The 17,474-nt window shown below is 57.5% G+C and overlaps 1 protein-coding gene across 3 annotated transcripts in view; it reads left to right on the top strand.

The window, feature by feature from the left end:
• The window catches only part of SHISAL1 (shisa like 1), an 82,008-nt gene that overhangs the window by 40,815 nt on the left and 23,719 nt on the right, over window positions 1–17,474 (top strand). For 2 of the 3 annotated variants that reach the window (XM_015095060.4, XM_042247864.2), the window contains exon 4: window positions 2,995–3,312. In XM_015095060.4, coding sequence (XP_014950546.2) covers window positions 2,995–3,312 — 318 coding nt within the window. Of the gene's footprint in view, window positions 1–2,994; window positions 3,313–11,510; window positions 15,449–17,474 lie in introns of those variants that run through there. The other variant, XM_042247865.2, reaches the window with a different exon arrangement.

Below are 17,474 nucleotides of genomic sequence, written 5' to 3'. Positions count from 1 at the left end.
ATACAGGACATCAAGGAAGGCTTCCTGAAGGAGGTGACAGCTACAGGAAGACAGGGAGGTGGGGCCAGCTTCATGCACAGGAGGTAGGGGGCAAGTTCCAGGCAGAGAGCAGCCTGGATACAAGCCTGAAGGGAGCTGTCTGCCCAGAGAATGGGTGGCACCTGCCTTACTTAGGCAGTGTGGGACGATGGTTAGGGATGTGTGTTCTGGAGCTGGACTGCTGGGCTTAAATCCTGGCTCTGCCACTTCACAGCTGTGCGATCTCAGACACTCTTTTAACTCCTCTGAGCCTTGGTTTGCATCTCTGGGCTGAGGATGATGGCAGCAGGGGTTCCTCCCTTGTACGCTGTGAGGGTCGGATGGGCTGGATGTGTAGAGTGATTGAGCGACACCCACCAGCCACTGCTTTGGTTGCTGCGTCGTTTCTTAGCCCTGGTGGTTTAGGCCTAGCCGTGGTCCCCCTTCCATCCCCTGCAGGCACCGTGGACTCCCTCTCTGCAGCGTAGCCTCTGCCCGCAGCTGGCCCTGCCTCTCCCTCCCTTCTCCCCTCCCCCAGCCCCCGCAGCTGCTGCCATGGGAACCACCCAGGAAAAGCCTGGCACTTCAAGCAACACTGTGGGGGCTCCAGGGGAAGGTGGAGAGGGGTGCTGGGGAAAACAGGGGTGCTGGGGGCTGGAGTCCGTTCCTCCTCCCGTGTCCACGCGGACTCCTGTCTCAGCATGCTGGACCACACTGCCAGCCTCTGCTCCATGGCAGGAATTCACATCCACATGTCTCCAGGCAGAGCTGGCTTCCCCTTGAAATCAGGCAGCTAGGGGGTGTGGTGGGGAAGACTGCTGGTTAGTCATTCACACCTTAGCAAGAACTAGCCCCTGGGACAGCTGCGGGCCTCAGGGAGGTGGTGGCTGGAGGTGGGGCTGCAGGAGGGATCCAAGGGGCTGTGATGCAGAGTTGTGGGGTTACTCATTCCTCAAGCAGCCTGGAAGCCCCAGGCACTTGCCAGTGCCTGCTGCATGTGAGGTGCTCAGGACACCCAGAGCCTCCCCTCGAGGAACCCCTGCCCCACATGTGGGGAGGGAAGGCCTTCCAGGCAGAGAGCTCGCATGTGTGTGTGTGTGTGTGTGTGTGTGAGTGAAAGTCAGCACCCTCCACCCGGGGCCCAGCCCAGGGAGGGGGCTGGAGGACTCAGAGGGGAGCAGCCCCCATCTCACTTCAGAGGCCAAGGTTGAGCATGGGTGAACCAAGCGGGAAAGATCCAGAGTCTGGAAGCCGAGACCAGGAGGAGCTCCACTCCGTCTCCTCCAAAACCAGAGACACACTAGTGTCCTCCCACGCCACATAGCAAAGCCAGGCCGAGAAGAGGCCGGAGCCGGGCCTCCAGGCTCCAGGCTTCAGACAGCATCTAGGGGGCCCTGCTGTGGGGACCCAGGACACCCAGGGAGACTGTCTGCTGGGAGCCAGGGCGGGTCTCTCCCCGTGGAATGTGGGGCAGCGGGGCTGGATGCCGGCTCTGCCTCCTGGGAGCACCTCCTCTCCGCCACAGCCTGTGCACACCCACCTGCACAGGTGCCCGCAGCAGGCAGCAGATGGAGGAGGCAATGAGTGATTAATAAGTTGGTCCCTTTAAACAGTCACAGTCCCGGGCGGGCCCTGTTTGGAGCTCAGCTACTCCAACCATCTGGGCACTCAGGGGAGACTCAGACCCTGGCATGAGTGGGAGGATACACATGGGCCCGGCTAGCATGGCCCCTGGTGGTGGGGGAGGGTTTGAAGGGCCCTCAGGCCAGAGGGAAGTCTTTCCCAGCCTGGGTAGGTGGAGCAGTGTATCTGGGAGGCTTCCGGGAGGAGGCAGTCTCCAAGAGGTGGTGGTAGGAGTCAAGCAGGAGAGGAAGTAAGGGACTGGGGGCATTGAAAGTGTTGGCTGGGCAGAATGTACAGACCCTGGGAAGTTCCTCAAGGGTGGAGGCGCCTTGGCAGGAAACCAGCACTCCTTCACAGAGGCATCTACGGCTCAGAACCCCCATCATCTCTGCTTCTGGAGGACAGACTAGACCTCAGTGTGGAAGTGCTGGGTGAAGAATAAGAGAACCAATGTCAGGGCCCCTGAGACCCCTGGCTGTGCCTGGTGGGGAGGACTGGGTTGGGGAACGGCCGCGGGGCAGGCTGGAAAGGCACGTGGCTGGTGGGGCAGATGGACGGTGTCTGCTGCATGGGGTTGTGGGAAGGCAGCTGAGCCCATGCCCTGAGTCCTGGGCTTCTGAGGTCGGGGAGCAGGGGGTGTAATGGAGCAGGCTGGGGTGGAGCTGGCCCAGGGTGGGGAGGCCTGGCTGCGTTCCACGCAGAACTTCGGGGTGCTCGGTGGCCCCAGGTGGACACTGCGAGGCAGGAACTTGGGTCAGTGCATCCTAAGACAATGGACTTCCTGCATTTGCCCTGGGCTCGGAAGGACAGGGAAGAGCTGGAAGAGGAGGGGAAGGGGGGGTGAGAAAGGGGGTGCTGAGAGCCTCCCCCGTGGTGGGAACAGCTTCAGCAAGGGCTAGGAGGGTGGGCAAGCGCGGGCCACCGGCGAGAGGCAGCTGGCCAGTCTGGGCGGAGGAGGGGGAGGGAAGGAGGGTGGAAGTAGGGGCTAGCACACCACAAGAGCCCCAGGTGTCCAGCTGAGGATTCCTTCCAGAGGGTCTAACAGTGTGGGCCCCCACCAGGGTTCCCACCCGAGGATGTGGATTCTTGGAGGGGGTGCTTGGGTGGGACAGGGCCCAGGGCAGTGGGATCCGGGGGGCAGCCAGCAGGGCAGATTGGGGAGGGGCAGTGGTGGGGGGTGGGCATGAGAAGAGGGAGCCAAGATTCCCTGTGCCCCCAGAGGGGCCCAGCACCCTCTCTGAGATCCCCAAAGCAGCCTCCGACCCACGTCTTCTAATCGACCCCTCTGCCTAACTGTAGCCCCCGCGGGGCGCTGGTCCCGGCGTCTCTCAGCCTCTCTCTGTTTGCCCGCAGCAACTACACCGCCTTGCTGGGAGTGTGGATCTACGGCTTCTTCGTGCTGATGCTGCTGGTCCTGGATCTTTTGTATTACTCGGCCATGAACTACGACGTCTGCAAGGTTTACCTGGCGCGGTGGGGCATCCACGGACGGTGGATGAAACAGGACCCCCGGCGCTGGGGGAACCCTGCCCGGGCCCCCCGGCCAGGGCAGCTGGCCCCACAGCCCCAGCCTCCCCCAGGCCCCCTGCCGCAAGTCCCCCAGGCCGAGCACACGCTGCAGAGAGACAGCCACACCCCGCCGCTGATGACTTTCCAGAGCTCGTCCGCCTGGTGAGTGGCCGCCATGGCTTGTCTTTGACGAGCTTGGAAAATGCCGAATCATTATTGCTGCTGGGTCTGGCTCGTCGATTACTGGACTATTTGCTTATTTGCCAAGAAAAGTTTGAAGTGGCTCCTGGTAATAACATGTGCCTGTATGGAAAGGTTGAAACGGAGCTTAGGAACAAAGCTTGCAAGTTTGTTTTGCTCAGATTCTGGTGTGAGAGCTGTTGGTGCTGTGTGTGAAATGGAGTTGCGAGTTTCCTGGGTGCCAAGGCAGAAAGGGGAAATTGGATGATGGCTTTCCTGGCTCCCAAGGCAAAAAGGGAAATTGGATGGCTTTCCAAGTTTTCACAGTCTGGTCAGAGGACGCAAACTGATCTGCCAGGGGCTGAGGGAGAAGCTTTTTTTCCAGCATCAAGTTTGAAAATAAGCATATTACTGGGTTCCATCGTGCATGTATGCTGAGTCACAGAAAGGCATCTGAGGGTGATGCAGTCAGACTGCTCAGTGATGGCTCAGGGGAAGGGAAGAATGTCGGCAAGGGGGATGTGGGATCTTGGTTGGCCTGATAGGGTGGCTGCCCCAGCAGACCCCCCATTATCCTGCCTCAGATCTATTTGTCTCCAGTCTGGTGGGGGATGGGGGATAACCTAACCTGGGGGTCCCTGGGCAGTGCGGGGCTGGAGGCAAAGGGGAGGGGGTCTGTGTGTTTTGGAGCAGGACCCCACTGTGCGGCCAGCCAGCACCAAGCACAGGCACCAGCCCCTGGAGGAGCCAAGCTGAGCAGAGATGCTCAAGTTCAGAGTCAGGTGTGGGGTTCAGGTACTCTGCAGGGGCGGAGCTGCGGCCATGGACACACAGGGCACAGGGCACGTCATCCCAGGACATGACAGTACTGAGTCAGCCTGCAAGATCCCGGTGCAGAAACCTACAACACGGTGAGCCCTGCCAAGTCCATGAGCTTGACAGGCAGCCCGGCCCCAGCTCTGCCAGTTACCAGCTCCGTAACTTGGGGCAAGCCCCTTCACCCTCCTTACCTGCCCATCTTTGTGAAGGAGCAGAGTGTAAGGACCTACCCTGCCCATCCCCACCTCCCGCCGCCCCAGGGGTGTCCTGAGGATCAAACAAAATGCCTGGCGCATAGTAGGTGCCCAGTGAACTGTTGATGCTTCTTTGTTGGAGATGCAGCCCAGCTAGTTCATGATCGTTTAAATAGCTAACAGATTGTGACCTTTTCAGTAATGGATGACTTAAATAATTAATAAGATACACTTAAATCAGCTTGTGCTTATTGATCGAGTAATTGCCCCATCTGTCACACAGGAGACAAAGAGGCAGGCTTGCTCAGCTCAGCTGGACAAGTGGGGACTGGGTGGGTCCTCTGGGCAGGGCACCCGAGCCGGGCTCCCGGTAATGTGGAGGTGATGGGTGGAGAAGGGGCCGCTCTTCATTTTGAGGAGTGGGGAGGGGACACACAAGCCCACCCAAAGCTACAGACCATGAAACAGCTGTTGGCTCAGCCCCAAAGGTGGGGTTTCCTGAAATGTGGGTCTCTCACTGCACACCTGGGGTGTTTGTCAAAATAAATTCCTGGGTCTCAGCCAGAGCCTCCTGATCGGAAATCTCTGGAGGTGATGCCTGTAGGCATGACAGTTTGAGAACCACTGGAAAATGTCATTCCCAGGACCCAAGTGTTCTGAGAGCTGAGAATCTACTGTGTAGACGAAGGTAGTTCCGCCGCATCCCTCCATCCCTCCCCGTGCACTTGACAAGACCACGATGTGAGCCCGTCTTTCTGGGGAGATACCATTCTGCCTGCAGGCAACCCACTCCAGGATTCTTACCTGGAGAGTCCCAGGGACAGAGGACCCTGGCGGGCTACAGTCCACAGGGTCACAGAGTTGGGTACAACTGAAGTGACTTAGCATGCATGCACGCTCCTCAGAACCCCGATGGCTTCCCTGCACCATGAGGGACCGCACTGGTCCACTTCTGAGTTGTTGCGTCTGGTCCTAACAGTTCTCAGTCTCTCCCTTGCTGTTAACCCTTGCCTGTCTCCAAGGTCTCCCCCTGTCCACATGGTACAATCATGTGCCTCCTGTGTGCCAGGCGCTGTGCTGTGCTACCCAGATAAGGTTCGAGGCAACCGGCTACGGAGGGGAAAGAGTGTGCAAGCTTTGAGGGGTGGTCCGTGACGTTCGAGTTCATGGCAACTGAATGAAAGGCTGAGGTCACGGCCCACAAGGTCTGCTGTCTGCAGGGGGAGATGTTTCTTTGGAACTCAGGGCCACTGCGTGCCCTCTTGGGTCGCATAGTCAGACTCAGAACGGGGTTTCCATCACTACATGAGCCTTCCTTCCAGAGTGAGCATCAGGAACAGGCAAGGACCTAATGGGGGGTAGGGGGTCCCAGGAGTGTTGCCTGCCTCCCGTTCTGCCCTCCACACCCTGTGTGACCTTGGACCGGGGCCTGCTGCTTGGGCTTCTGGTTTGCCAGCTGAGGGGAGAAGGGATGGACTTTGAGAGCGGAGCAGACCTTCGTGTTGCTGGGCCTGCTTGGTTCAAGGTGTGAGCGCCCTTGGCTCCAGCAACGTCTACTGAGGGCTTGCTGTGTTCTGGGCACTGTCTGCATCCTTTCGTCCTCACCAGGATCCCGTGGGCTAAATGGTCACGACATGGGCACCAGTCCCAAGGTCCCCAGTCAGCAGGGTCAGCACGTGATGGGGGGGCGGGCAGATGAGCAGTCTGGCTCCAGCCCCTGCCCTCCTGCTGCTGGACAGCAGCTCCCCGCCCTCTGGGCTGCCAGGAATCCCTGCCCCCTCCCGGTGTGGACCTGTCTTCCTTTATGTTGTTCTGTTTGGCTAAAGTTCCCCAAACAGCCCCTGCCCCTCCCTGACTCTGTGCGGGAGCTGGGGAAGCAGACGCAAGCGGGGCGAATGAAGTCGAAGTTGAGAGCACAGGCAGGCTGTGGGGCTGAGCGGGCCGAGGTCAAACAAGCCTGTCTTTGTGGGCAGCAGTGCAGGGGGGCAGGCAGGGGGAGGGCTGTGGCGTGCTCACGGTGCTGTCAAACCAGGGGTCGGGGGTGGCTGGAGAGTGGGGGCCGGGGTGCTGTCATCAGTGTTTCTCCTGGAACAAGAGCTCGAGTCTGGGCCGCTGTACCCCAAATCGTCACCTGCGTCTTCCAAACACCCACATTCCAGCCATTGTGAGTGCTTCCCCGGGGCATCGCGGAGATGCGTCTCCTCGAGCACGGAGCCCGTCAGCTGCTCTCTAAGCCTGTCTCGTCCTCTCTCTTTTGACTTTCACCTCCAGAACTCTCGGTGGCCTCTCTCTCCCCCCTTCCCCCATCCCAGTCCTGTACTACACAGACGATCCCAGCTGCTCCAGCTTCTGGAGGCACCTCCATTCCTGGCCCGCAGCCCAGCTTCTCCCCATACAGGGAGGAGGACCAGGGGTTTTCCTCTTGGAACAGGGGCTGGGGAGGAAGGCAGTCTTGCTTGGTTCCCGGGGTTCTCCATCACAAGGTGCATCCCTTTTCTGGGGGCCTCACACGCCCGTTCTGGCCCTTATTTGGGAACGGAGGACTCTGGAGTCAAGATCCAGCTCTGGACAACTCCAAGGGAGACTGAGGCAGGAGGCTTGTCATAGGCACCCGGAGGGGAGGCCCCAGGGGGCTGTTGCTGCCCGGTCCAGTGGCTGGGAGGAGGGCTGGGCCTGGACACCCAGCAGTGGACTGAGTTGACCCTCGGTGCTCCAGCCAAGTCCTGTGTGGGGCAGGGCTCAGTGAACGCTCAGAAACCCACGGAGGAGGCCGTGGGTGCTGCCCCTACCCTCCTCCAGACAGTCAGCAGGGATCGACTCCATGTGGTCGGGACACAGAGACACACACAGAGACAAGATCAGAGACAGGGGAGAGAAGGAAGGAGAGTGCTCACTGTGCCCCAGACACCCGTCACCGGCTCCATCAGTGGGGCTGGCACCTGTCAATCGTAAAGCCATCATCCTTTGTAAGTGGGTTATGTTAGCATCGTCGTCTCTGTTGGCGCTGTTGGAAGCAGCTCATCTCTTGGGGCAGGAGTCAGATGGCTCAGAGTCAAGGCCCACCTGCACCACATGTGGGCTCTGCGACCTCAGGCAGGCCATGCCGCTGGCCAGTGCCTCGGTGTCCCCATGTAAATACCAGGCAGGGGTCGTAACCACCCTGAGAAGTAAAGGGGCCGATCCTGCTACAGGACTCGGCCTGGTGCCTGACCCCCAGGTGTTGGCGAATCTTGAGGTCATTTCACATTTGGGTCAATAAACACGGTATAGGTCCTGCCCTGCCAGGACTGACGGGGAGGCAGAAGCAGTCCTCACCCCGAACAGGCCAGCCACACGCCGCTTGTCCTGTAGGGGTGTTGAGCCCCATTTTCAGATACGGAAGCTGAGGGGTGGAGGGCAAGAAGGAGTTTGTTGACCTGCCCAGGTCAGCCAGGGAAGGGGAGACTGAGCAGGGCCCCAGCCCAGGGCCAGTGGCCTCTCTGCTGGGGGCTTGCAGAGCCTCTAGTGGGGTGGCCTCTTCCACGGGAGGGGGCAGGAGCCTCTTCATCAGAAAGTCCTCCAGCAGTGCGTGGGCTGAAGTGGCCCCAGGCTGCCCCTTGAAAAGCAGCTTCGGAGGCTGAGCCCGCATCTCTGAGCATCACGTGCCGGAGTCCCGGCGGACGCACACTGCCTCCATCTCCTTCACTGGAAATGCCGTGTCCTCACCGCCTATTTCACCTCTCAGGAAGGCCTTGGGGCGACCAAGGCCACCTCTCATCACTGTTGTCCAGAGCAGGGACCCTTCCGCCCCTGGGTCGTGGAGCTTTTGGTCTGGATGGGGATCGGGGACAGTCTGAGGGAAGCAAGGGCAGCTGCCTCTGGCTCGTTTCAGGAATAAGCCAGCTTTCCCTTCGTCTACACGATGACAACCCCAGACCGCAGCATTTCCTGCTGAGGTCCCCTGCAGGCTCCGTCTCCCCTGGCTCATTTCCTTCTGAAAATTGGTGGCACGGTGCCCCCAATATTTGCTCATCACATCCCCCTGGAGAAGGAAAAGGCAAATCACTCCAGTGTCCTTGCCCGGAGAATCCCATGGACAGAGGGGCCTGGCGGGCTGCAGTCCACGGGGTCACAGAGTCAGGCACGGCTGGCGGCTCACACTTCTCCCTCGTGCCCCTGACACGCTGGTTTTCTTCCGCGTGTAGGGACGTTTCACCTTGACGCCCCTCACACACCGGCCGGCTCACCGGCTGCAGGAGGGCAGTTCTTGGCTCTGCGTCTCCTTCCCACCGCCCTCCCCCTGCATCTCCCCCCCCCCAGTTACCTTTTTGCCCCAGCTCAGGGTTGAGCTCCCGGTGGGCCTCGTCTCTGTCACTGTGCCACGGTTCCCTGGGGTTGGAACCTGCGCCCCCTGCAGGCATGTCTGGTGTTCAGGGCGCGCAGTAGGTGCTCAGCAAGTGCTGTTTGGTTGACACGCAGCTGCAGAGCGGGAGCTACCCACCCCTGCCGTGTCATCCTGGCCCCCAGGCTTGTGCCTATGTGCCAGTGCCGGCCCCCCAGGAGTGTGGGAGGCCTAAAGGAGAAGGAGGAGGGGGTCTGGGGTGCTGTGGGAACCACCCAGGCTTCTTGCTGCAGCTGTGGGGAGAGAGGTCCCCAGGACACGGTGTTATCCCCCCTGCTGCTGTATCGCCGTATTCACATGAGTTGTTGTCACTGCGGATCGTGGTCAGACGCTCCTGGCTTTGAATCCCAGCTTGACTCCTCTGGACCTGTCTGAGCCTCGTTTTCCTCATCTGTAAAATGGGGACAGTCATGGCCTAACTTCACAGTGAGGTCTTGGGACCTGTTGACCTTCTGGTTGCCTTCTAGGATTCCCGCCCCACCCCATGGTCCCTGCCTGGTCTCCTCTGGTTCATCCCACCTCCCCATCGCCCCCAGGTAAGGGGCTTCAGCTCCTATTCTGGCCCCCAAGACCCTTCCCAGCCTATCTCAGTCTCTCTGAAGCCTCAGGCTTTGCCCTCTTCCCTCTAAGACACAAGTGAGCAAGTCAAGCAGGGGAAACCTTGGTGACATTTGCTGTTTAGACCCACCCCTATCATTTCCCTGCTAACTTCCCCTTCTTGAGAACTGAGCTGTGCAGCTTTTTCATCCCCTTTCACAGATGAGCAAACACAGGCCCAGAGAGGCTAAGTGACCTGCCCACAGCCACACTAGTAAGTCTACGGACCTCAGCCAGGGTCTCCCTAGTCCAAAGTCTCCCGGAACAAAGTCTAGTCCTGAGCCAACCGCCGCAGCCCCTGTTGATCTCAGAGCCTCTTCCATCTCCCCCCTCCCCCACCTAGAACCCACCCAGCTCATTGCAGAACTCATCCGTGCCTCCCCTGTGGGGTCCCTGGAGTTCACCCAACTCGAGCCCTCCCCCACACCGGGCAGAGCGCAGCCATCACTTTCTTCCCGGCTCTGCGACCAGAGTCTCTGGTGTGTGGTTTTGGCAGGGACACCAGCCAACGGCGAGAAATTCCAGAAAATTAGGAGACAAAGAGAGAGGACAAGATATCCTCTTTCCTTGGCACCACATCAGACACCAAGGAGGCCTCCATGACTGGGATTCAGAAGGCAGTGGATTCAGAGTCGGCCTGGGGTTTCAGTGCTTGGGGCTTCCAGCTGGGTCAGGGCACCGCGGCCCTGTCCCCTCTGATCCCGTCCGTCCTGGCTGGGCCCTGCCTTCCCCGCACCCAGGCTGGTTGACACGGGAACCACCTCTGCCAGCCCTCCCAGTTTCCATCTTGTTTGCACGGCTTTGGTGGAAGCCCAGGAGAGTATTTGTTCATCAGCGTGACTTGACGACTGGTGGGGGGGTACCTGAGGGATGGGGGTGGTGGTGACGGAAAGCCCAGCCCGGAGGCCTCACTTGCTGTGTGTCCTCGAATGCGTTGCTGGCCCTCTCTGAGTCTCTGTACCTGCTCTGGACAACGGTGATGAGAGGTGAAGGCGGGCACACGGAAGGGCCCAGCCCAGGGCTCAGCACACAGTAGGACCTCAGGGAGCACGGACGCTATTCATCGGGAGCACCCCCTCTCCCCTCAGCAGCTGGCCTGTCCCTCCTTACCCAGGGGAGGGCAGAGAACCTTACTTCTCTGTGGAGAAAATCAACGCTGGGGTGGGGGCCAAGAGGGAACACTTGGGTTCGGCGCTGGGGAGTGAGTGTGGAATGGAGAGCCCGGGGGCAGACGGCGCTGCTCCAGCACTCAGGTCGGGCGCCCCGTGTCCGGCCCCAGCCCCAGAGAACAGAAGAGTGAGTGAGGGCTTTGTCTGCCTGACTCCGTGCTTCACTCCTAGCTTTCAAATACTTATTTGACACATCCTCATCTTAAGGACAAGAAAACCAAGGCACAGAGAGGCCAGGTAGTTGGTCCAAGCTCACCTCGCTGGTCACCCGCAGCCTCAGCAGTTGAACCCAGGCCATCTGCTCCAGCCCAGGCTCTCAGGGCCGGGTCTCCAGCCTGGCCCCTTTGTCCAGGTAGCTGGATGGGAGGAGCAGGCTGCAGTCAGGAGACAGAGCTTGAGGTCCTCCACATCCCCCTGAAGACTCGGGCAGGAACCAGCTCCTTGCAGCAGAGTCCAGCCAGGGCAGGACCAAGGGCAGGGGAGGGGACTGGGAGAAAGAGGGGTTGTGTGGCATCCAATTCTGGTCCAGAGAGGGACCAGGGATGGGAGCCGACCTCCCGCACTTCTGTCCTGGGCCAGGCTCCTGAACTCACAGTGAAACTGACTCAAGGGTGGACAGTGGCAATGAGTGATCAGATCTGATTGGAGGGAGCCCAGAGGAGCTCCCATCCTGGGCATCAGGGAGAGCTTCCTAGAGGAGGTGATGGCTAAAATGGTCTTGATGGGCTAGTAGGAGTCAGGCAAAAATTTAAAAATACAACAGGGTGGGTATTCTAGTAGGAAAAGCAGAATGTCCACAGGCTGCAGTGAGGGGTGAGGCCCACAGAGCCTGCAAAGGAAGCAGCTGTCCGGGCACACAGTGCATCTCAGAGTTCTTCCCTCTGTTAGAATAATCAGAGCATCAGGTTCTTTTTGTGGTGAAACCCCCTTCACTGACAATATTCCACAAGAGGCCAGAAATGCCCCTCAGGCAGTCTTCTGGGGCTCAGAGCCTTCTCCTTCTGCTCTTTCCCTGCACAGAGAGCCACAGAGACTCCCGACCCAGCCCTTGAAAGAAATAGCTGGATGCTTGAAGACACCTGAGCCCCTGGGGTCCAGAAGCAAGGAGCAGGCCACGTTCAAAGAGACCTGAGGCTCTGCTGGGGGATTTTCCCACTCGTACCGAGTCAACTGCGATACTGGAGCAAAAGGGAAGTGGGTGGATGACGCGATTTGGAGGGAAAGCCACAGGCAACCCAGAGTTCAAATCCCACAGCTGCCCTCCTGAATCCTGTGACCTGGGCGGTTCCTGCAACGTCTTGCCCCCTCCCTGCCCTCCCCCCGCCCCAAGGCTCAGGGTCCTTGGGAGAGGGTGACGACAGGCCTGGGGAGGCGGGGCTGCTGGGAGCCAGAGCCCAGGGCCCTTCTTTCTGGTCTTGGTTATCACTTTCCTGTTTAAGCCGTTTCCTCTGCCTCAGCCCTCCACCAAGTAGCCGTGAGAGTTTCCTTTCTTTTTGTGCCAAATTTCCCATCGTAAAATCGCCTCTGCTCAATGGAGAGCAGGCGAGAAGTAGTCCAGACAGGCTCCCCACCTAACGCGGCCCCTTCTCCCCTCCGGCCCTCGCTGGTCGCCAGCGCCTCGTTCCACTTTTATCGTTGCTGCCTTCACACATGAGACTATGTGTCCTGGGTTTTTAGTTCAGCTTCATGTCACGGAGAGCTGCCTGCATTATTGAGAAGTTTCCATAAGCACTGCTTTAATAGCTCTGTTCATCATGCCTTGAGAGGCGATGGTCTGTCGCTCCGTGACCCGCCTCCGTGTCTTGGGCCACGTGGGGGCTTCTAACCTCCCACCCAGTGATGCTTCTCTTCCCCTCTCAGAGCATCACTCTGCTTGTGCCCCAGCTCCCTTGGCCTCCAGGATGAGAGGGTTTCCAGAACCCCCTCCTCATCCCTGTCCAGACACGGTGATGGAGTGCTAACCCCTCCGAAGCCAGCCGCCTGCTAGTTCTTTACAGGCAGGAAGCAGCGTGATGAGGGGCAGACCTGGAAGCTTAACAGATCTGGGTTCGAATCTTGCTGCCGCATTTCCTGATGGCTGGAAGACCTCCAGCAGGTGACTTAGCCAAAGTGCCCTCACCTGGAAAGCAGGTGCTGAAATCAGCCTCACTAGGGTGCTGTCTGGCTAAACGAGACATGGAAGAGCCTGACACATAGAAATGGCTAAGCACATGTTTTCCAGCTCTGCCCGCATCTCATCAGGGTGTGGCAGGCTTTCTAGGACGTTGAAGATGGCAGTCAGCTGTCCCCAGGGCCCACAGCCCTCTTGGCCGAATACCAGAGAGCAATCAACACAAGAAAGGGTTTCGGTGAATGAGTAGGAGTTTTCTGGAAGTAGAGAACAGGCAGAGAGAACAGCTTGGCAGTGTGTCAGGCGAGGGAGAATGCTGAGGAAAAGCAGGGAGCCCCAGGTCCTGGGCACCACCTCTCGTGGCTGCGCCTGAGTCCACTCTGCTGCTCCATCCTCGTCTCCCCAACCTTGGACACCGGAGGGCTCTTCTTGGGCCCTCTTCTCCCCACCTTCACCACCCCGGGAACCCCACCCGGCCCATGTTTCGGGTCTTGTCGAGCTGCACCGGACCCCTGCCTGGCTCTGTCTCCATCCCCATCTCCCGTCTCCCCTGACTCCAGACTCTCGGATGTTCAGTAGACACGGCGGACAAGCGCATCCCTGGACTCCTGCCCCTCCCACTGTCTGCTTGGGACAGAATCTCGGAGCCAGCCGGAGTGTGCCCTCCTTTCCCACCTCACGTGCCCTGTCATCAACCATATGCCCGCACGAGCCCAGAACCCTCCCTCCACGCCCTTCTCCCCAGACCAGCTGTCCCAGTCCGTCTTCTCCCCTCCTAAACCTCTCTGCTTCTCTCCTCTGCCTCCCACCCACCCCGAACGCCCAGCAGCAGCAGGGAGATCCTCTTCAAACATGACTCAACAGCCACCAACACCTCTCTCACAAGGGGCTGAATCCAGTAGCCTCTCACTGGCCACACAGCTTGACCTGAGACCCCCTCCCCAGTCCCTCTGCCCTCCTCTCTCCCAGTTGCCCCGGCCACACTGGCCTCCCTGGTTCCTGAGCTGGCCAAGCCCACCCCCACCCCAGGGCCTTTGCACCCCGCCGCTCCCTTTGCCTGAAACGCTCTCCTCCCAGACACCTGCGGGGCTCGCTCCCTTCCTTCCACCAGACACCTGCTCGGATGTCACCTGCTCCAAGAGGCCTTCCTGGGCCAAGGTTTACAAATAGCAACAGCCCCCCCCCCACCTCCACCCACCACCCCCTTTTCCTCCCCCTTTCTCTCTTTTGGTTTCTATGTTGAGCTCACCACCTCTGTTGAGTTTGATTTCTTGTCTGCTGTCTCCTTTGCTGTCAGGAATCCTGAGGGAGATGGGATTGGTCTGTCCTGTGCCCAGCCATGCCCCCAGCACCCGGAAGTAGGTGCTCAATAACCAAGTGACTGCATTTTTATCTGCCTGGAGCTGGGCATACAGTAGGCACCTGGTAAATGTCAGACCAAGGAGTGAATGGCCTCATTGTTGTTGACAGCAGAAGCTCCTGTCTATTGAGGAACCAGTGAGCTAAGCAACTTCAGCGGACCATGCCAGTTCACGTCCTTAGCTTGGCCACCCCAGGCTCCGTGCACAGAGGAGGAAACTGAGGCTCAGAGAGAGTTAGCAGTTTCCCCAGAGCTGCACAGCGCCTGAGCCGGCATTCATGCCCAGGTCTAGCTGACTCCAAAGTCCGCTGCTCTTGCATGAGCAGTGGGCTTCCCTGGACTGGGAAGTGGGATCTCACCGGTACCTCTCCCACTGTGGGAGTGACGCCCCTAGATGGCGCTCACGAAGTGCCCAGCCCCATGCCGAACCCTATGATGGGTTCCCTGTGCAAGTTAGGCCTTACCCACCCCTGGGGCAGGACCTCAAGGGTTCCCCCAAAGGGTATGAGGTCTGGGGCTCCAGGCACTGGCCCACCAAGCTCTCTCTGGCCTGGACGCAGTATCGATTGAAAACCACACAGATTCTGCACCAACTCCGCCAAGGCCGCCATGCCCACATGGTTGGGTTACATGGTTGATTTGGCTTGGTTTGGTTTTGGAGTCTTTCTCCTTGCCCTTGCACCATTTGTGAGAGTCTGTTTCAGCCCTCAGAATCTTTCTGGAGACCCAAAGAGGGGCTGGAGCAGCCAGGAGCCCCCACACCTCCACCTGGCTGCTCGCCACCTGCCTCCTTCCTCTAGGCACGCTGCCCTATCCAAGGAGGTCCTGGCTACACAGCAGCAAAGTGCAGGCTGGTTTACAGAAAATGTTGCCTCAAGAATCTCATGGCCTCAGCCAGCAAACTTGCAGAGAGCCCAGCTGCATGGTCTTGGAGTCAGAGCTGGGTTCAGACTGTGCCTCCACTTGCTAGTGGGGGAACTCAGGCAAATTATCTCAATTCTCTGAGCCTCAGTTCTCCCATCTGTAAGATGGGTCCAGTAGACTGACACTGCTGGGTGACTGTGAGGATTAGAACGGGACCTGGCCTGTGACGGGAGCCTCCATAAATGCTCACTGTAATTATTGGTGTGTTATTAGTGCAAGAACGAAAGTGAGAAGAAAAGCCACAGAAACCCACCCCCGCCACACGCACGCACACACACTCACACACACGCGCACATGCACACTCACACACATGTGCACACACACGCATGCATGCGCACACACACGCACGTACACACGCACGCACACACACACACGTACACAGGTGTTTTGCATTTTCTCCTTTCTTATGTGCCTGCTTTTACACGCCTCCAGGAGTGATGTCCAGGAGGCCCCCTTATCCAAAGTTTCACTTTACCCGGTTTCAGTGGCCTGCAGTCAACCTTGGTTTGAAAATATTAACTTGGAAAATTCCAGAAATAAACAATTCACAAGTTTCAAATTGCATACCATTCTGAGTAGCGTGATCGAATCGCATGCCGTCCCGCCCTGGATGTGAAACATCCCTTCATGCGGGGTGCTCCGCCCATCCGTCTCTTAGTCCTCTTGGTCATCGCAGGGCTTGCGTTCAAGTGACCCTCACGTGCTTAATAATGGGCTCTCGGGGCAAGAACAGTGATGCTCGCGGGTTGGCTGTGCCACAGGGAAGCTATAAGTGGTTCCTTTTAGTGAAGGACGGAAGTTCTCACTAAGGAAAGAAAAACCAGCTAAGATCTTGCTGAGATCCGTGATAAGGATGAATCTTCTACCCGGGAAATTGTGGAAAAGGAAAAAGGAACCTGTGCTAGTTTGCTGTTGCACCTCAGACTGCAAAAGCAACGGCCGCAGGGCCTCCTGAGTGCTCACTGTAGACGGAAAAGGCATTAACTGTACGATGAGATACTTTGAGAGAGAGAGACCACACCTATGTAACTTTTATTACAGTGTATTGTTCTAATTGTTCTATTTTAATATTAGTCGTTGTCGTTAACCTTAAATTGTGTCTAGTTTATACATTAAACTTTATCATAGGCACATGTGGACACGAGAAAACATGGTCTATGTACGGTTTGGTTCTCTCTGTGGTTTTAAGTGCCCACGGGGCTCTTGGGATGTACTCCCGTCCATGGTTATGGGGGACGACTGTACTCACAGTTCTGCATTCTAATTTTATTCACCTAACATCAAATTAGCCGTTACCCTGCGATTTTGACTTAATTTTTCTAAATATCATTGTAGCAGCTCCCCAGTAGTAGAGATTCCGTATGCTGGCATTAAATCAGCCATTTCCCCACAGCAAGGCATTTACACAACTTAACTATATATATATATATATATATTACTATGATGAAAACATTGCAAGGGGGAGGAATTTACTCTGGCAAGTTAGGAATGGCAACAAACACTTTTATGTGTTTATGGTTTTCCCTTTTTTGAAGTATGTCCTCTGCACAGATTCAAGGCCAGTGGATTGTTGAGTGCAGGGGTGTGACAGCTTTATGGCCCTTTGTATTAGTGTCAGCCTCGTTCCCAAACGGACCATCACCCACCCGCAGCTTCTGAGGATGCAGCCCCCTCTCCAGCCTGGGGTTTGCTTTTTTAAAAATTATTTTATTAATGGGGTCAAACACCTTGCCTTTCACCTGTTAATTATTTGTATTTCCTCTCCTGTGGTGTCTGTGTGTGCTAAGTCACTTCAGTTGTGTCCAACTCTTTGAGACCCTGTGGACTGTAGCCTGCCAGCCTCTGCTATCCATAGGATTTTCCAGGCAAGAATACTGGAGTGGGTTGCCATGCTGTTCTCCAGGGGAACTTCCCAACCCAGGCATCGAACCCATGTCTCTTACATCTCCTGCACTGCAGGCGGGTTCTTTACCACTAGCGTCACCTGGGAAGCCTCCTATCCTGGGGGGTGCCCACATGTTTTTACCATGACCCCAAAAAAGGAAATAATTGAAGCCATTTCCATCAACAACATTTGTTTCCTAAACTTTCAGCTCCTGGGTGTTCCTCTTGTGTGTGTACCTCTCTCCCTTGTACTATTTACTTACTACATTTTTTATTGATCTTAAATCAAGCCATTTTTCAAAAAAAAGAAAGCCCAGACTTGCCCTAAGCACTCATATCTTTGGCCTAAAAGTTATTTTTTCCCAGGAAACTCTCCTAAGCGATGGAAGGAAATGTAAATTGGTGCGGCCACTTCGGAGTACAGTGTATAGGTTCCTTAAAGAGTGAAAGTGGAGCTATCGCACAGCCCAGCAATCCTGCCCCGGGCATATAGCCAGGAAAGACTGAAACTCTAATCTAGAAAGATACACGCGCCCCAGTGTTCATAACGGCACCGTTTACAATAGTCAAGACATGGGAACAACCTGTGCCGCCGCCAAAGGATGGATGAAGAAAACGTGGTGCACCTGTGCAGGGAAGGCTGCTGCTGCTGCTGCCGCCGAGTCGCCTCAGTCGCGTCCGACTCTGTGCGACCCCAGAGACGGCA

This window comes from Ovis aries, chromosome 3, assembly GCF_016772045.2.
Source record: "Ovis aries strain OAR_USU_Benz2616 breed Rambouillet chromosome 3, ARS-UI_Ramb_v3.0, whole genome shotgun sequence".
NCBI classification, from domain to species: domain Eukaryota; kingdom Metazoa; phylum Chordata; class Mammalia; order Artiodactyla; family Bovidae; genus Ovis; species Ovis aries.
Note: the sequence above shows the minus strand (reverse complement) of the source record. Positions and strands in the feature narration are given on the sequence as shown.